The following is a 20760-nucleotide window of genomic DNA, read 5'->3' on the forward strand; positions in this document are numbered from 1 at the left end:
AGAATCTTCGGCCGCAATGCGCTTCATAAGCGAGAATAGCAATAGAAATTTCATTGCTCTGATTTGTTGGTGATTCACTAAGGACAGATTTCATTGCAGATTGGATAGACAGTAAAATGGTGGGGATACTTAGAATTGTTAAGGGAGGAATATATACATATTCATTCACTATACTCAACAACAATTAAGTATACAATAAAGATATCTATAACTCAAAAAAATTCTGTTAACTAATAGACTGAAAGATTAAATAATTGTATAAATCAATTAAATTATGTACTGAGCATCCAATAAATTGAATTATTGGCCAATCAGAATAAAGATATACTATTCGACCACAGTCAAAGCAAATTTGCAAGTTGTATTAATGCATGTACATATGTACATGTGTAAGTACTCGGTTTCAGATACAAAGTTATCGAGTACTTAACATGCATATTTATTAGCATTTATTACTTGCTTGGATCCATCTGGATCAGAGCCGAATATCCCCCTTTCATAAAATAAGTCCGTGATTTGTATGTTATATTATGTATATATCTCGTTTGTGCTTAAACAAAAATAATGTCCCTAGATTGATTCACTAAAACATTGAATATTTATTATTAAATAATTGTTATTAAATGTATATTTTTATCATAAAATTAAACGAGTCAAACTAAAACTGTTGGTTTAGTTCATTATCCTCCTAAAGTTGCCTAAACTAAAGAACAATTAATTTTTAAATACTAACTGTATAATAAATATGCACTACACATGCAAACAATATTGTTAATTTTTATGTATGTATCGTAAGAGAATTCATGATCAGATACATTCATTGTTCATTAGTTCCAAAGATTCAAGGATAATTTCTTTAAAATGTTTTTGCACATACTTGAACGTCATTTAGTAAAGAAGGTAAAATCAGGTTAGTAATTCTTTCAAGTATTTAATAATCCGTCAATTTATTTAATTAAAAGGTAATCACCAAATTAGTTGTATAAAGTCAAATTTTTGGTGGCCTTTTACCATACCTATTATAGATGTACAGTTATCAATGAAAATTATTTACTTTCAGGAGTGCAACATTGTTATAAAATGAATTACTGTAGCAGACATAGTTTTGAAAAATTTAAAACACTGAAAGTATCAGTGCCACAGCACTTTATTTATATGGTGCAATTAAATAGACCTAAAAAACTTAATTCCATGAACGAAGTTATGTGGAAGTATGTATTAATATTTTCATTAATACTGCATTTAAAATTATTTTTGATTTAATCATTTTGTAGAGAATTCAAAACGTGTTTCAATGAGTTAGCAGTAGATCCAGAATGCAGAGTTATTGTACTTTCGGGTGATGATAAAATCTTCACTGCAGGTACAATAATTATTCAGTTATATAATTATGCTTTAATAATAACTCAGAAACCATTTAATGGATTAACTTTATAGGAATTGATCTTCAAGATATGGTAAACTTTGCACCAAAACTAGCCGAACAAGATGACGTTGCACGAAAGTGCAAAATAATGCAGCTAAAGATAAGAGACTATCAAGATAGCTTTAACGCGATAGAAAAGGTTTCTTAGTATATCTTTAATGTTCATACTTACAAATTGATTTTTGTTAAACACTGATTTTTAATCTATATTTTCATAATCTTGCCTACATGACTTTTTAGTGTCCAAAACCTGTAATTGCTGCTATACATGGCCCATGTATTGGTGCTGGTATAGATATGGTATCAGCAGCTGATATTCGCTACTGCTCGTCAGCTGCATGGTTTCAAATAAAGGAAGTTGATGTGGGTATGGCTGCTGATGTGGGAACATTGCAAAGATTCCCCAAAATTATAGGCTCTGATAGCTTGGTTAGAGAACTTGTATATACTGCAAGAAAGTTCACAGCTTCTGAGGCCTTACAATATGGTTTCGTTAGTTGTTTATTTGACACTCCAGAAAGGTAGAACCTGTCTATGACATATAAACGATGTTTAATATCGATCAGAAAGTCTTCTGTCATGTTTTGAAGTTCAAGAACAAATTTCACTTCATTGAACTCAAATATATTGAATATAATTATTACCCATATTTCAAAAAGATATTTCATCATCTTTTAGTGTAATTATTAGACTAGAAAAATAATTAGTAATTATTAGGCAACCTAGAAAAGAATTCTTTCTGATCAAAGTGAATCCTACAAATAATTTAAGAAATTATATTTAATATTGTTTTCAGCTTACTAAAGGGGTCACTGGAACTTGCAAATGAGATAGCAAGAAAAAGTCCAGTTGCAGTGCAAGGTTCCAAGTTAAGTTTAGTTTATTCAAGAGATCACTCTGTTCAAGAGGGATTAGATCATATTGTAAGCTTTTATATTATTCCACCTAAAATAACACAATTATCATAATTATAGATATAAACATATTATTCATAAATTAATTTTATAGGCACTGCATAATCAAACTATGCTTCAAAGTGAGGATTTTGCAAATGCAGCAATGGCACAAGCCATGAAATCAGAACCACCAGTTTTTTCAAAACTGTAATATTTTTTCGATTTTTATGCTCACATATCGAGATAATGATGATATATAATTCGATAAAACTTTACTTGAATATTTTTATATGAATATATTTGTACATTTCATATCTACGAAAGTGTTATGGTAAATATTTCAAATAAATTTTATATGTTTTTTAATATTAACAAATTTCCATTTTATCTTATTTGATCCTTGTATGTGTTTAAAAAATCGTTTTTTATATGCATCAAAAGTAATAAAAAATGTTTAAAAAAATATGCTCCAAAAATCTGTTTGTCTAAATCGTATTGTTTAATGCAAAACACAATAATTCAAAACATCAAATTTAAAAACTCTAAACACGTTTTGCTCGAAAGTTTGTTTCCTAAATCTATGTAACAACAAAAACATCAACTTTTGCACGATATTAATAACTTATATGAAAAACATCTAATTTTTGGAAAAATATCAAGTTCCTACATTTGTATGATTATATGTCACGTAAATAAGCGTGAAGTGTCTAAGAAGTAACTAATGAAATACAACAAAAATCACGTACTCTTATAGTTGTTAAATGTAAATCTACTTAAGGAATTTTGTAATCAAATTATGAAGTTACTTTATAACTGGTAAGAAGATCTTCTAATTTACGTTTCTTAGGTAAAGCTGCTAATTTATCTGCTTCCATTTTATCAACTATCGAATATACATTCTTTTCAGCAGGTATTTTTATCTATAAATCGTTTTAAAAGTTCTCTGCATCACTTACAAGAATTGTAATAAAAATTGCTGTACTTTCACAGTATCATATCTTCCACAGAAAAGTGTCATACTTACAATTAATAAATTAATATAATGTTCATAGTTAATTCTTTTTGTTTCTGGATCACATGCAATAATCATCATATCAGCTATTTCCTGTTCAGAAAATGGTTCGCCAATTTCCATTATAGCTTTTTCTAATACGTCACGCATTATGTAGCCACGATTTTCAGGATCTAACAATTGAAATGCTTTTAACAAGTCCTCCGGTTCACCTGGTTTAAACCTAAATATATTGTTTAAATTCAGATTTAAGTGAGGCATAAATGTAAACATATGTAACTAACTTGCGCTCGGTAATAGCTTTGTTCATGTACTCTACAAATCTGTTTACTGAGACAGAATTATTTTCCACATCTTCTACTTCAACTTGTATCTCTTGTAATTCGGCTTCAGTGATAACACATCCCAATGCTCTAATAATGGTTCCTAAATCTCTGACATCTATTTCACCAGTTTTTGATGTATCAAACACATTAAATGCTTCATACAGTCTTTTTTCTAATAATGTTTGTTCCACTACGGACACTACATATCAAAATATTACATAAACATGAATTCTTAAATTTAAATTATTAAAGTAAAATCAACGTTTTTTATCTATCACATACATACGATTATTGTGCTCTAATTAGATCACATTAGATATCCTTACATATGAGTAACTATTTTACTTACTGATTAATCTTTTTTATATACATATGTGATGAATCTGTAAATTGTGTTATACCCATGTTACACGATCATGTAGTTAGTAATTGTTTGATCAATATTCTTATGAATTATAAATATACATTCAGGTATATACGTATAAAATTTATTTCCTTTTTTACAATAACACAACTATGTATTTAAGATATAGTTCGTATAATTAATAATGTATTATACATGTACGTAATTCATTAATACATACGACGTGGTCTTGTCGACCGTCTCGAAGTTCGGGTTCGATCACCGGCTACTGATACAATAGATTCTTGCCTCGATGATGATTCCATTATAATATTAAGAAATCAATATTAATTTATATTTACTCAATCAATTTGATGAAAGTCATTCGATATCAATTTAAACATGGATCATGTATAATTATGACAAAAAATAACTTCTGAATTTAATACTTTCTGAAATCAATAATAGTTTTTGTTTTATACAAATTTCATTAGAATTGACATGTACATATTGACATTGTTCAGATTGGTTTATATTCACACTTGAGAATTATTGTCATAATTTAATCTAAATTAAATCGAAAAGATACGGATATAAAAAGTATTTTCTATGTGAAATATGATTTATTAAACATGTGAATATATTAAAAAATTGCCTCTTATATAAAATTTGAAAAGGCAACACCTTAAAAATGTGCCGTTTGCCGATCTATTTCTGTAAGATCTTCGATTATTTCTTGTACGCGTGTGCCTATCTTTTTTGCTACATCTATTTTTTCATTGTTGGGTAAGAAGAGATAACGCCAAACTAAATCTCCATCAATAATACCCCTTGCAGGATTTCCTTGAGTCCGTATAAAACTTTTGTAAGTACTGAAAAAATGAAAAGTAATTATTTATAAATACAATAAATTTTTACTATTAATATAAAGTCATTCCTAATTAAACAATTACCGGTACGCTTTCGGGTTTAAACCAGCAATATGGCAAATATGCGATACCAAAACATTTTGTAACATAAGTAATCTTCGATACGTCTTCTCTGGCACAGGTAAAATATATCCAAGACTTCCATCAAGAGATGCTGTAATGAAACAAAGATACATAGTATAATGGTTTCACGTTTATCTTTTTAGACTTTCTTATTTCTACATACCATACATAGTAACATGTCTTTTCTCTGCACCAGAAAACTGTTTCTTGTCATTTGCAAGATCAGCAACTCTGCATTTGATTCGAAAGAATGTATTTACTTTTTGACCTAAGTGAAAATCAGCTTTCCTAATCAATTTTTGGCCACCCAAGCTTTCTCTTGATTCTGGCTGATACATGAATAAAGCTACATTGCTTTCACCATCAGCCACAACAAAACCCAAGTTATTGTTATCAATTAAATATTCAATGGTGTACACTTCTGCTGGCCTGAAGTCCTTAGAAAATATATATTCTTAGTAATTGTTCTACAGGAAAATAAATTTCTATTTAATTATAAATAAATTTCAACTTACTCTACTAACAAGAGACAATGTTCTATATTCTTCTTGAAATCTTAATAAACTAATTGACTTATATACATCGGCTATTAAAATTAGACTTTTTATGCTTAACATTTGATGAATGTAAATTTGTGTATCTATAAATGCAACTCCAACGAGGTCATTGTCTTTTAGCTGCCAGATATATATTTTTTGTCCGACTGCTGACACTAGAAACCCTGAGACTTGAGTGATAGCAGTTATTGGCCCTTTTTGTTCTTTTGCATAGATTTGTTTAAATCGATTTTTTGTCAATGGTTGACCAGGTTCGGGAACAACTTCGATTATATCAAATATGAGTATCTGTATGAAATATTACAAATTAAAATCATAATTTGATAACATCAAGTAAGCATTTTAATGACGATTTTACCCTTCCTCTGCTCGTAATATCTTCACCATAATTATAATTTGTTCCCAATACTATGTAACCTTTTAAGCCAGAACGAGTGCCTTCATACGCTAAAGAAACATTCTTCAGGCAAGTGACGTGTTCCCATTGATCTAATTCAATTTTAGTATTAGGTATAGTTTCCCACGAAACAGGCGAAAATAATACTATTGAAAATTGTTCTTGTGACGGGTAAATAAATCTATCTGATCTATCTTCTTCAGTAAATTCCTTAAGAAACAAGACAAAAAATAGCATAGAGAAATAGAACTACTTAAAAATATATAATAAAGGCTGTGTTCGAACCTTATCTTCGCCATTAAATCTATAATAGCTTTTTAATGGTTCAGCTATACTCGTTATAACGCAGTAAGTTTTACTCTCAAGATGGTATGTGACAAAATGTGGTGTGCATCGCAATGGTACTTTTCGAACTGGCCATGGAGCGTCATATGATAAATGAGTTGGCAACACACATATCCTTAGCTCTTCCTATAAATCAAGCAATGTAAATATAATTGAATAATATAGAACATAAACAATAATGATCATACATAACCTTGACAATAATAAATAAAAATGTTGACATACCTTTCTATTGAAATAAAGAAAACCTTGCGGACAGTTCACATTATTGAACGGTGCGAATGAGGTAATAGGACCATCGATACCCATTGGATGATTACGCAGTTCGCCACGTCCTGTGAGAAATATCCAGTGTGGATATTCGCTACAAATAAATACACCGTTATACCCAGCAATATTACTGAAATAACGCATCATACAATGTCGAGTCTCATTCATCATAGGCATTTCTTCATCTTTTGGTGCTGGCCTAGAAAAAACAATATTTGCAATTTTTAATAAATAATTTCAACAAAACGCTATAACTTTCTGAGAAACAGAGTATTTTTACCTTATGTGCCCTGATAATATACCATGATCCAGTTTTTTAAATCTTAATTTCAAGTGTCCCTTTGGATACCTATATGCTTGATACACTTGAAGTTCCGAGTCTAGTCTTACTAAGAGCATAGGTCTGTTTCCATGATGACCCAATGCTACCATTAAAATTTCTCGGACCTATAATACAATATTTTTACGTAAACGTATTTCTTTTATATTTTAACGATTTATTCAAATTATAGTACCTGCATTTCAGGGTTAGGGATTTCATTAATAGGAGCTGTTTGTAGCGTTGTAGACTCCATACTGTCGTGCAATACATATTGTCCATATCCAAAATTACGAATGAGATAGGACAACCGTAAATCAGGAAGAGAATAAATCTCTAGTGTTCCACTGTCTCTATATACTAATAACCAGTATGTTGGTTTTATTTCTTGTAAATGCTTCTGCCACCTTTAAACAAAATTTTATTAATACTTTATATCACAAGAATAATATTCCATGAAATTTAATATTTCTATTAAAGATAAAATAAAAAAACTAAAAGAATTATGAAAGAAGTTACCAAGGAGCTTTTTTTGATGATCCGTCAGTTACTTTAGTATGGGTTGGTACAGGCATTTGAAAAGCTGGTGCATCACCATAAAGTAAATCATCTTCATTGTCAATATTACCAACTATGGGTGGTTCTTCTATATTATGCTCCTCTTCAGGTACTTCGTCTTCAACATTTTCAGGTAATTGCGTTGTGAATATTCCGCTAACATCTCTATAAGCACATAGTGCTTCTATTTGGGGACGCTAAAGTATAAATTATAAAAGAAATATATAAAATGTAGATTGTGTATAACAATACAGCGTATAGAATACAATATTTTTAGCAATATTATTAACATACAAATAGAAGATTAGCTGCTTGAGCGTGTAATTTCGCAGTTCCTCGCCCTTCTCTGAGTGTCAATAACATAACTTGTCCATCTTCAGACAGTAACGTTACGTAAGGATCTGCACAACTTGCATGTACAATTGGACACCCAAGATCTATAGGCATGTGTTGGATCTATAATTACGATATGTATGGCTGTATCTAATATGTGCTATAAGTATACATGCAAATACTTGTTCATTTTATCAGTATTATATGAACCTGTTCAATTCCTTGTAAAAGTCGTACCCCCATTTGAGTAACTTGAACTATATATCTATTCGCACCAAGATTTCCAGCAAATACTGTACTTCCTTGCGTACTGAATCCACTTTGATCAACTTCATTAATTTCTTGACCGGTTTGTAATATCTGAAAATAACTTTCTATTATCCATACAATACTGTTTTGATAGATATAAAAAGTTTCATAACTAAATAATTAAAATAGAATAAATATTGTTTCCGAATTATTATTATTTTACTGATCATACTTTCAAAATATGATAGTGAAACAAAATTTTGAATAAATGTCATGCACATATTTTTCGCTTATATAAAAATTATTGTATTTGTAATTAATAATGAAAGAATAATAAAAATATATTAATTTTAATACCATTGTTGAGTCTTCTTGACTTAAAATCAAGAAGGCATGTGAACCTTCTGCTTCAGGTCTTACTTGTTCATCATTATTTAACATACCAATGACGGTCCACATATCTTCACACCCTGGTAATTCAAACGTAGTTACTACCTATTTTATAATTAAATATTTTTATTAAATTAATCAAAAAATGTGTAATTTTATGAACTTCAAAAGCTTTAATGACACAATCACCTGAGGTCGAATAGAACGTTGAAGTACACACAGAGCACCATTTTTGCCATAGCCAGAAGTTGTCACAAGTTCAACATCGGGATCTTGACTGTGTGAAAATTCTTCTGATAAAAAAGCTGGTTCACCCATAGATATATTGCCACACGGTCCAATATTTAATAAACTATCACATACCTAACCAATTTATTAGATAACATAAAAAGTTTCTTCGATATTGTTTATATATATTTTTATGTTTAAGTACCTCAAATATGTATGATGTGATTTGAATGGAAGTATGTGTTTCGCTTCCATATACCTCTAACTCTTCTGGATCTTTTATATCTAAAACATCAGATGCCATCCAATCACCTATAAAATCTTGTTTCACCTTCTTTGCTGGTGTTTCTTCTGTTTCATTGTCTTCAATAATTATTTCACTTTCGTATATATTTTGTAGATTTTCTGACTCCTTCTCAATAAACCTTAGTAGAAGTGAATTACCCAAACGCGATCCCAGAAACAGATAATTATCTTCACACATGCATACCTAAAAATTAAGTAATTACATCTATACATTTTATAAACATGAACTATTTTCATTTTAGTTTTCAATATACTCACACACGAAGTTAAAACACTTGCTGCAGCTTTGTCAAAATGAAAACCTCTTACAGAACGCATACTATCAGCAAATAAAGACAATACATATAATTCTCCACTTTTCAATGAAATTACTAATCGGTCTGAAGAAATAAAAGCAACTTGAGAACCTTCCAAGCTTATTTTTACCCCTTCTTGTGGTTCTATAAATAAATATCAATACATTATAAAAAGCACGTGAACTATAGCTAAATAGAATAAGGAATTAATACTAACTTAATGGAAAATTTGTACTAGTTTCTGCTAGGCTGTTCAAAGATACTCCATAAGGTGGTATACTCTGATTTAAATAAATGAGAGAATTGACAGCCATAATCAATGTTCCACCAAGTGGTTTTTTTACTGGCACTGCTTGATAACAATCAAATGGCAAATTCGATACAGACCATATTATGGGATGTACTCTTTGTTGAATATTTAATGATATTGCAACCATAGCGCAAGTATCTTGTCTCACTGCGATACGCCTACAATTGCATTATATTATTATTGTATTACTTTTTCAAATTTTCAAATTCAAGTATTAAAGCTTACCCTGAGAATGTCCTTACTGGTTCATATAATATTAATAACGTAGGTTCATAATAACCGTGTAAAAATTGTAAATCTATTATGTTATCCATTTTTTCCTCTAGACTTTTTAATACAATCATGTATGATGATAATATAGGAGTTTTACTAGATAAGGCTTTTGTATTATCTAATAAATCTCCATCATCGAGACTTGGATCTTTTTTAAATGGTAATACAACCAATTTTCTGCCATATATTAACATTACAGCACATCTACCTTCAGGATCTACTCTAACAATGGGAATATGATGATGATTCGTCCATCCATCCTAAAAAAAAACAGGTAGAACTATTTCTCAAGGAAACATTTGAACTATTTATAAATGCATAAACCATAAACACAATTACTCGTATTTCTTCTTCTTCAAAATAATGTAAAGATACTGTTCTCAAATCATGTATATCTTGATCATATTCTACAACAGACAATTTTGCATCACGAAAACTTAGTAAAAGAGAATCCCTTTGAGATCCAACAAGAGCAACAGCTTGCATTGACATTACATTTCCATGTAATGTATATTGTGCTAAACATTCTAATTTCATTTTTGGAGGACGTGATTCTGAAAAGAACATTAATTTTATAATTAGTAACATTATTTAAAACAAAAAATAAAAGATATTGTCATAAAATTTGTACGTTTCTAAAGTATATGATAAAGTGCACCGATTTTGTATATTGTATGTAAGAAAATAAGTGAATGTACCTGTGTATTTTTCCCTTTTAGTTATATCAACATCTGGTATTAAGCGAAATACTCTGATGATATTCGCGCCGGCTACCACGAGACATTTTTCCAGACGATTGAAAAAATAACAAGTTATCGCATGTTCTACTCCCGTAGCGGGATGATTGCTTTTACATATCGAATACATTGCAAATTATATTGTTGCTAAATGTTATAAATTAAAATCGCATTCCGTATAGGTTAGTGTACATAGCGACCTTTGTAATGTTGTCATCTGAAGTACGCTGATTACAAACCGTGTCTGTAATGTACAGAACACAAGAAGCGAAACTTCAAAATATTTAACGTAATTCTGCGATTGGCGCGCCATCTCAGACATGCGTCGTAAAATTTTATTTGTAAAGGAGTTTCAACTTTCAAATAAATGAAATCTGTTGCGTCTAGTATAATTGCGAAAGCTGTTTCATGTACTATGAGGTAAATATGTTCCTGGAAATGTTTTGACAATTTCACGCGTGGTTAAGCTTATGGAGGAATATAATAAAATATTATCAAAAAATGAGTAGGAAAAACAATATATAAAATAATAAAATACAGTAATGTAAAGTAATAAAACATAGTTTAATGAAAGATACGTTGACAGATTACAGAAAATTAAAAAATTAAAAATTTCTTTTCTAAATAAGGTTTTCGTTGCTCGAGCAAGTTGGCATAATTCTGAGGAGTGTCTCGAAAATAATTCGATGGTTGAAAATAAGGTCCATCCTACTATGGAGGTTTTGTATAAAATATTACTCAAAACTTATAATTTAAATCAGTATTTGATATGAAATTGTCAAAATAATAAATAAATTATTCCCGTTTGCAATATACGTGTTTTCTCTGCGAAGATTTATTATGAATTCTATTACACGTTGGTAGGAAACAGTAATATTTGAATTCAAGTATAGTATAAGATGGCAGAATCTTTATTAACATAATTCATAAACGTGAGCGATATTAAAAATATTCAATAAAATAGAAAACGTTAACTATCTACATCCAGGTAAACATACAGGTGTATCAAAATTATTGTAACTCCGGGAAATGAGAGGTTCCTGCAGTTATTTGAAGTAATTTTTTCCTTAGCGAAATTGCGATCCGCGCCTTTGTTTATAAGTTATTCACGAACGTGTTTATAAGCTTCTTCAAAAAACGAATTTCGCGCCGCGTGCTTCTGATGGTGCGCTAATCGAATGGATGCGCGAAGAGAGTAAGACCGCAAACATGCTAAAGGGAGACAAGCTACATGGTTCGTCGTTGTGATTTATTCTACATGTAGTTGTCTGATTTCATGCTATCTTGCACACTCGCTATTTTTCCTCTTTTTCTTTGACTGTGACAATAACACTGCCTCGTTAGTAAATTGCCAACCAGACAGAACAAAGAAAACTTCTATATTGACCCTCGCGAACGGATCGAGCTATCGTAAATTTCAGGTGTAGTTCCTCGATTAAAAAGTAGATGGCAGCACTAATTTAGTACAACAAGATGGCGGATAGACTAGATTCACCTTTCGTCTTTGATTCCAACACCCCTCATCATTACCCCAGCGTAGGATAGGCACATGTCTATTAGACATTATCCTTATGGTTCGTGGTTGACAGGTGTCAGTACTGTCAATAAAGATTGAAAGTAGAGTGATATCAGCGACCAACGCGTTGTGTTTCCCGTGTAGTAGTTTTCACTTTGACGTAGAGATAGTAGTTTATCGCGCGTGTTTTAAGACTTTAGAAAATAGAGAGCGATGCAATGTACCAAGTTTTCATCAGCGGATACCGTCTGGCTGAAGTGTCACACGGCAAGCCCTATTATGTTTATTGTATCAAAGTATTGGAGACGAAATGTGGTGCTCGATATTTTGTCGAGAGACGGTACAGTGAATTCAGCGCGCTACATCGCACGGTATGCTATTTCTGCATTTCTATTGAAATATAACTATTTGTAGTAGATAGCTCGAAAAGTAAGCTTCTGTGTATATTCTCATGCAAGTATCTCGCGTTTCATATCCAGAATCTAATGGTTTACGATCATTTTTCCACAGTCTTTTTTTTAATTATCAAATTCGATTTTGTTAACTGTTAGATTAAATTAAGTATTACAATAACATCATAATAAAGAAAATCTGAACATGTCCGTATCATTCGACGACGAATATTGAACTAGAATTGTTTGTATAACTGAAATAGAATCTTCGTCACGAGACTCGCATCACGAAAGAAGAGAGAATGAGATGAGGGAACATCTCCGTCCTTTTCTGGATTTATTTTCAGTGCATTGAACAGAGACAACGTATTGTCTGTTCCATTCAGGTTTCATTCATATGAATAAACGAGATACAGATTAGTATGCAGACAGAGAAATATGCGTACTACGATTTATTGAAAAATACGTATGCGTAGCATAGCACACGTGGTATACATCTGTTGCATTGTGAGATTGCAGTCAAACAATTGTGAGTCGTGATTTCAAGAATTGTATATACCAAGCTGAAATAATAAAATTATTTAAACAATTTCAGTTTATAAGTTTCAATGTAGTATTGTTAAGTTTAATACATGTTACCCTTGTACAGTCGGAACAAAATTTATGTGGAGACTCATTAAAAAAGTTTAACTTTTTCAAAACTGAATTCGAATTTTTGTTAAATGGTAGTAGGATTAGTCTATTAGACAATGACCAAAATGCTTTTTATTGATATTTTTTATCTAAGCCAATAACGAAAATTTAAAAAATACATTTTATAGATCTTTGTAATCTAAGTGCATACTGAAAATTTCATTGAAATCGATCGATGTTCTGAGTTACAAACAATTAAAGATGGCGAAAATTGCAGTTTTATGCCGAATTTTTACACTTTCGAACGTTAAGTATTTGATAATTATTTTGACAAGCAAAGTTCTACTGTATTGCATCGACAATTCATGTAATTCAAAGATCTTTTTTACTTTACTTTGATTAAATCGATAATGTATCGAGTAAATTTACAATAAGTTAGCAACGTCAAATAATCCTGATTTGAACACGTGTTGTCAAAGTCGTTCTGCCAAGTGACCATAATTTCCATAATTAAAACGAATCTTTTCGGTAATGTTTCCATCTCAATACTCAACTGCTTAGCTATTTTTAATGAGTGTACTCGTTACAAAGAAATGGCAATATTTTGTGATATGACGAATATTGTTTAAATTGCAATTTTAGTGAGAAATAAAATATATTTTTACATTTTAAGTTGTTTTGAATACTTTAAGGACAAGAAGAAATAAAAAGATAGAAGTAAATATTATATTTAGAAGCACTGTTACATACAGTGTGAATTATTCGTTAGTCATCACTATATCGTTTACTTTTTGTGACACGTTTTAGGTTCAACAACTAATTGGTTAAGGTTAGAACAACGATCGAAGCAGGTCTGGATTAGGTTTGGGTTATTTCTTATAATAAAATGGTTATTAAATAGTAATATAATAAAATATAAAGTCATTAATCTAAGGAAACGATATACATACATAAAATTCTGTGAAACGAAATAAGAATTGTACTTTGCAAACTTATAGCATCACTATTACTTCAACCCCTCGATCGCGGTACTGTTGTAGTTCTGAAATCAAAATAAACACTGATACTCACATGAATATAAAATATCATTGATCTCCAACACTTAGTTACTACCATGAACTTAGGAATAAAAGCGTGGAACATAAAGTCCTCTTATTGAGAAGAAGTGCTGTTTGCTCTTGGTGTTCGTCGTTGCATGTTCAAAATTGTGTCTTCAATCGCGCGAAGCACATTCTTCATATCTCGTTGAGGTGCGTTAATCAATGAATTTATAAAAAATCAGAACCAAAATTTCATTTTATTGCATTATTTTAATGACCAATTTTTCTAAAATTTGAATAGATTTAAAATTCTTTAAGTTTCGAATTAGATTGAGAATAATTAATCACCAGGATATTCTCTAATGAAGGACGATGGAAAGTCTCATCAAGCGTCCACGTCTTTGTGAACATAGAGGTGATGATTGTTGATTCAACAGAATAATTACACGAATTGTTCATTTACTTCACGCGTTTACATTGCACGAATTGTATTCATACTCTTTCTTTTTTTCTGTGCCACGATTAGTCGTATCAACAGTGTGTTCCATCCTCAGCGCAACGATACGTGATTTATGAAGCTGCTGTTCTCTGATAGTTGACTCACGATAAAATCATTTCTGACATACGTGTGCAGTCAGTATTTTTTAGCCTTTCGAATCGCATTCGGATTACTCGTAGTTTGCGCGGCGAGCAAAAAATTTACTAGCAGATCTACGTCAGGCGTTGTGCTCGAGGATTACGTTTCCCAGCTGCTTCGAACTCGTGATCATGTTCAAATATTTCGTAAGTTCCACCAGCTTTATTTATAATGCTTTGCCACTGGTATTTGAAGGTTTAGAAGCTACATTAGTTGGAATACTGACAACTAAATATGCTGTAGCTCTTAATGGTATTTATGAGATATTCAGAATGTAATTTCAATGGTTTTAAAACAGCAGTATCGTATATTTTTTGATGACCATGTATAGTTTTCGAAATAAGTGTTCTTCTCTTACGCGCGAAGAGTACATACCTATGTTTCATGCTGCGTCTTATAGTAGACGACAAAGTGTATACAAGTGTGTTTGAAGGTCGCAAGGAAACCTTACACGATATAATAGTGATTTAAGTCCAAGATATCATTGGTACGAAACGTGACATTCTTAATTATGTTAAAAGTGTTCACTTGGCAGTAACGAAATATTAGATATACTAGATGTTTTAATATGCCTTAACCTTCTTTACATAATTCATTCCAGTTTATTAAGTATTCTTGATAGCATAATGTATCCCCGGGGTAGTAAGTAAATTTTGAATTAAGCTATTTGACATCTGTACACCAAGTATCGCCTCGTGTAGTTCCAGGTTCTAGCTGTTTCATTAGTTTGGAATGTTCGAAACGATAAGATCGAGTTCCTACTAGAAGCTGCTTCAAAGTTTATCAAGTTCGTACAGTTCGGTCAGCACGCTCACCGGAAATGACGCCACTAGATTAACTTTTTCGTTTCTCTTATTACAAAATCATTAAAAGATTGAACATCGCAATTTCTATCTTCGCGTTTTAAAAAGTTTATCACTGTCAAAAATATTACTCTAACGTATGTTTTAAGATTTAAATGCATTTTCGTCCTATATCCATGTGTCAAGATTATTATCATCAGCAATTCCATATTTTAAATTTCACATTGTTAAAGATATGGATTTCTCTTTTCGAAAAATATACATATTTATAAATTGTACAGATATTAGAGATAGGTATATCAAAAATAAACCTGACAGATTAACAGATATATACGAAAAATATATACAGTTTATGTAGCTGGAGAAGTTTTCTAACAGCGGCAAAGAGAAACGCGATTACCAAATGTTTAACATTCGTTCGACTGACGAGCCACTACGTGCATGTGTTTTCAAGCGAGTGTGAGATAGTTCGTAAGCGTTTTATCGATATTAATTTTGTTAGATTTTTTAAAATAGGATAATTCCATATTTCAGTGCGCAACAGTTCGACTAATAATAATCATTGAATAAAATAAGGTGTATCTGGTTTAGTAATGTTCTGCATTATTTTAACATTATATCCTTAAAAAGTGAAAAAGTAGTGTCATCCATACGCGACAAACGTTTATTTAAATTTGTCGTGCACTTTATTTTTGGCAATCCAAACATCAATGCCTCGTTTTGCACGAGATGTTCTTACATCGATCATTGCTTGCAGCTGAAAAAAGAGAATGCGGAAGTCGCTTCGTTTCCGCCGAAGAGGGTAAGAAATTGCCAGCCAAAGGTACTCGAGCAAAGGCGAGCTGCTTTGGAGCTGTACACTCAAAAAATGTTGCGTCTTTCAGCGACGAAGCAACAGGTCCTCAATTTTCTCGGTATAGAGAGTCGGACTGCCAACGCGTCATACAAGAGGTATGTGTTCGTGCAACACCGCGTCGCTTGTGTTTACAATATGCATCAGCTTTCTATGATATTGCAACACGGAATCGCGGTGCGATTTAACGAATGGTAAATCCTTAACGGACTTGCTGATTTCGTTTGTGCATCTGGGAGTATCTTCACGAATTTTTCACTCGTGAACTAAACAAATTGACACGTTTTCTGTTACAAAAAATTGTGTTTTCAGGAATCTGTCATTAATCTTAAAAACAACCGAAAATCAAAAAATTTCACTTACCTGAAAACGCTAGAATATCTCGTAATATACTATAGACGTAACAAAAATTGTTAGTATGAAAATTATTTGGTATGAAAAGAGTTATTGCGCATGAAAACAGTTTCATACAGAAAATTATAGATATTACTCTAGAAAGTAAACGAATTACAATTTTAATTTACTCGTAGTTACAAACTAGTATTGCTTTAATATTTTCAAGGAGACACTTATTTACTGAAAAATCTTTATTTGATTCGACTGCAAACGGCGGAGTTTTCTTGGATCGTTTTAGGTTTTTGAAAGTTGTTGTGTGCCAGGAAGTTTCTAATATGCAAATGAATCCGTTCGATTGCTTGAGAAAGGATTTAATTATCACCGAGGATAGAGAACATTCTTTATTAAATGTCTTTATCATAATTTCCATTATTTGAAGTATTAAAAAATGTTCTAATGTCTCATCCTACTATTTAAATTATTGTATAATTTTCATATGTAGGAAAATATTTAATTATTTCATATTTGGTAAAAGGACACGTGCATATGAATTTATTAATACTTTTCAAAAATATTGTCAGCTTGTTCATCGTATTTGTTTGTATCGTCTATGTTTCTTGTTCAATATACATTTGAACATTCAGATAACACTTTTAGAAATCATGTTCACAATTTTTGTTGAATATTTTCTGTCACGGCTAGGATAGATTTAGTCTTTCGAAATTGAAAATTTATTAAACTCGTATTCCATTTCGTGAGAAACGCTCGCACGATATTGAAACGAAATCTATGGTCGTGTGCACTTCAAACCTTACACTTCCTCTGTGTCTAACAATAATTAGAGTTTGCTGTATTTTAAGATTTTCCATTGTATGCACTCCTTCCCACACAATTTACGAAGCGAAGTTCCTAGGCAGTTCAAGATACATCGATGGATCAAGCGGGACAATAGAATTAAATGCAACGTTAAATGAACCTAAGTGATCCACTAGCGTGGGAAAAATATTCCTCACGCGAACTTTGGTTCGTGCGATGTTTTATTTTTCGTTCGTACGAAGATAAAGTATTATTAAAGATTATTCTTCTCATTCGTGAATTTAGTTAACGATATAATATAAAGTTATATAAGACAGTTCTTCGTTTTTTCACGAAAAAAAAGAATTATCTAGACAAAAGTTATTGAATTCGTGACTTTTATTTCTATATCATATCTTACAAAAGACCCACAAAATACAAAAGTTGTCCTTACGATATTTTCTGATATTTTTTGTCGAAAATGCAAACTGCTCGTTAAGTTCACGATTTATATAAATATAACAATGATTAATTCCGTCATTAATTCAATTTTAATATTATTTCTAATTCATTGTTTGTATAGCTTATATTATACGCTTAAATTATGTTAATACATTAAATTAAGAAAGCAATTTCATATGGTAGGATATAAAATAACGCATTTAGTTACTTTAGAGTACGCGCTCTTAATTTCTGTTTCATTATTTTGCGAGATGAAGCCCTTGCACCTGACATCTTAATTAAGAAGTAAAAATATGTAGCTTTACACGTAATATTCTTGAACATTTGAAGACGTATTCCAGAATTTAAAATAAGTAATTGCACCATTTCCTTTTGCATCACAGTGTAGCACATTCCTCGTATTCTGAAATGATGTTTTTATTCCGTAACGAACATGACTAGTTCACCGGGGTCATAATAGGTTACAAATAAAAAGCGCAAGAAGATATGTTAATCTAATTCTGGATAAACGACTATATTTTGTTCTAGTCTATAAAATATTAAAAATACGGATAATTAATCTTTTACTACGAAATAGAATAGAGATGATTAATCCTGTTATTTTCTTTTTGATGCAGCACGTACAAGGATGCGAACGATACTCAGTACAATCATCCGAATTCACTTGGCCATCATCCAGTATTAAGTTTTCATTGTGATCCATATACGCAATCAAACTCATCGTCTAGTCTTCCAGATATTGTAATTAACGGTGTTCTCCTGGGTATGTACAAGTTGTGAGTCGCAAGCTGGTTGCGACAGTCACGATTGCCATGAAAAAAATAGCATGCGAGGAAGACAAGCAAGAAAGATTAGATCATACTCATAGACACGTGATGTACTGTGCTAGGCAATTAATAGCATTTCTTTTATTTTTTATCCTTATGCCAGCAAAGATAAACGGTGGTTGACTATCGATGAACGTATATACAAATACTAGGTGCTTTCTTTTCGGATGTACATACTGCGTACCTGGTGATAGGGTAACACTTTTATACGTGTCGTTGGGACACTGTTCAATGAATATCTTTCGGCATAGGAGATTCTTGGAAGATCTTCATAATTTTAAGATAATTCGATAATTCGATAATGTCTAAAGACCTATAAATACTGTTGGGCAAGAAATCATACGAATGGCGGTTTCACTGTTGGGTCTCATTGAATGTACTCAACATGGAATTGGTTGTGAGCATATGTCGAGATCTCTTCAAGTTCGTCTTCCAGGAATTGACCAATCAAAATGGGATATGTATTTCAGTTTATCACTTTTAAATAATTATTGTAACCATGGATTGAATAACAACGGCCAATTACAGTAAATTCTTTCCAATTGTCCCTCTGTTTGTAAAAAAATGGACAATTTGGGAAGAGACGATACGATTATTCGAGTCTCGCTGATCGTTTTTGTAGCTGTATGTTCATGACGATTTCTAAAATATAACAATTTATTAAATAATTTTAAAGTATTTGACTGTGTTCTTAGATTCATTTTTGCTAGAAAATTTGTATTGGATCAATCAAAATCTCTGAACATAATATACATGATATTACCGAGATGTATAATTAGAAGAATAAACGGAATTATATACCTACCTGTGATATACAAAGTGTTTGTAAATGATTAACGCACTTTTAATTTCAAGGTCCGTTTATCGACATGTGTTTTAAAACAGAAATTTAAGAAACGACGTCTTTTCTATGGAAAAGAGTTTGTGTGCAATTGAGGATGCTAAATACAAATTTTTATATTAATGTCCAGAAAATTTTTGAAAGATTATTCGGAATGATAAAACGATTATTGATTAATTAGAATTAAGAACTAACGTAGTTGTGGAAATGTACAGCTGGCAAGAACATGTAAGAAAAATTACGAAATAAGCTAACTGACTGGACATTTGTTGAGTCACTAATGACGGTGACTTTGAACATCTTCAGGATATGCAAAACGACCTAGTCACCTAAATGATACTATAGAGTCTACACGTAGTATAAACGATAATGGTAATGGGTAACTGTACACATATTTTGGTGCAATAAATTAAGTCTGCTCAGTATTTATAAACGTTTTGTATATTCAGGTCGTAACAACTTGAAAAGTTTTAACGTAAGTCTAAGAATACGAAGCAAACAAAATCACTCGTTTTTAATAGTTTATAAGAATCAAAAGATTACATTTGTTAAGGTTTTAAGGTTCCGAGGTTTCCAAGTAATAATTCAGATTTAAAACTGAATTGCGTCATTTTTATCAGTGCGGTAGTTTTAGTGTCATAGATAACTGCGTATTTAATAAGATTTTCATGACAGCTGTTGAGTTTTGGTACAGTATCAATGAACAGAAAGAGATGTAAACTCGGTTGCAATACTTAAGCAACAGGTAACAATAATTAATATTAAGACATACACCTGTGAAGTGTTCATGTAACCAATAATCGCTTTACATAAATTTTTCTACAATAAAGAAAAGTGATGATGGACTAAAAAACAAAACCGACTTCCTTTGGATGTATCGCTATTTTCGCAGAAAATTTGTAAAGATATGTATCGAACATGTAAACCACGTGATGACGGTATTTTCCATGGATCGGGTCACATTAACCGTAGGTAACCGAATGAAAATGGAGAAACTGTACATGTGTATGGGATCGTGTAATCATGACAAGCCAGAAAATATACCGTTGTTGTATTTGAATC

The 20760-nt window shown here is 31.3% G+C and overlaps 4 protein-coding genes across 5 annotated transcripts; 2 read left to right on the forward strand and 2 right to left on the reverse strand.

Moving 5' to 3' along the window:
• Positions 1 to 516: 516 nt before the first annotated feature.
• On the forward strand, positions 517 to 2693 carry LOC144479088 (delta(3,5)-Delta(2,4)-dienoyl-CoA isomerase, mitochondrial). The gene is made up of 7 exons (XM_078197592.1): positions 517 to 910; positions 1061 to 1211; positions 1275 to 1363; positions 1438 to 1565; positions 1667 to 1947; positions 2223 to 2349; positions 2435 to 2693. The coding sequence occupies exons 1-7, from the start codon at positions 862 to 864 to the stop codon at positions 2531 to 2533; spliced, it is 924 nt and encodes a 307-aa protein (XP_078053718.1). The 5' UTR covers positions 517 to 861; the 3' UTR covers positions 2534 to 2693.
• On the reverse strand, positions 2270 to 4329 carry LOC144479089 (dynein regulatory complex protein 8). The gene is made up of 4 exons (XM_078197593.1): positions 4245 to 4329; positions 3619 to 3859; positions 3347 to 3557; positions 2270 to 2371 (listed from the first exon to the last, which is right to left on the reverse strand). Exons 1-4 carry the CDS (start codon positions 4327 to 4329, stop codon positions 2363 to 2365), a joined length of 546 nt encoding a protein of 181 aa, XP_078053719.1. The 3' UTR covers positions 2270 to 2362.
• Positions 4208 to 10764, reverse strand: Cpsf1 (cleavage and polyadenylation specificity factor subunit 1). Its single transcript, XM_078197591.1, has 20 exons — positions 10525 to 10764; positions 10166 to 10380; positions 9779 to 10086; positions 9461 to 9711; positions 9206 to 9387; positions 8847 to 9131; positions 8603 to 8776; positions 8381 to 8518; positions 7985 to 8134; positions 7736 to 7897; positions 7403 to 7638; positions 7080 to 7290; positions 6845 to 7011; positions 6520 to 6763; positions 6235 to 6420; positions 5911 to 6159; positions 5511 to 5840; positions 5159 to 5432; positions 4957 to 5086; positions 4208 to 4875 (listed from the first exon to the last, which is right to left on the reverse strand). The coding sequence occupies exons 1-20, from the start codon at positions 10691 to 10693 to the stop codon at positions 4689 to 4691; spliced, it is 4248 nt and encodes a 1415-aa protein (XP_078053717.1). The 5' UTR covers positions 10694 to 10764; the 3' UTR covers positions 4208 to 4688.
• A 1280-nt stretch (positions 10765 to 12044) lies between these two features.
• LOC144468088 (sorting nexin-24) lies at positions 12045 to 20758 on the forward strand. Of its 2 annotated transcripts, none has more exons than XM_078177261.1 (3): positions 12045 to 12450; positions 16342 to 16535; positions 18648 to 20758. In XM_078177261.1, exons 1-3 carry the CDS (start codon positions 12298 to 12300, stop codon positions 18808 to 18810), a joined length of 510 nt encoding a protein of 169 aa, XP_078033387.1. In that variant the 5' UTR covers positions 12045 to 12297; the 3' UTR covers positions 18811 to 20758. The 2 variants fall into 2 exon arrangements, with proteins under 2 accessions (XP_078033387.1, XP_078033388.1); XM_078177262.1 differs by having other exon boundaries at positions 17634 to 18790.
• The last annotated feature ends 2 nt before the right edge of the window (positions 20759 to 20760 follow it).

The sequence above is a fragment of the Augochlora pura genome, chromosome 3 (genome assembly GCF_028453695.1).
Source record: "Augochlora pura isolate Apur16 chromosome 3, APUR_v2.2.1, whole genome shotgun sequence".
NCBI classification, from domain to species: Eukaryota; Metazoa; Arthropoda; class Insecta; order Hymenoptera; family Halictidae; genus Augochlora; species Augochlora pura.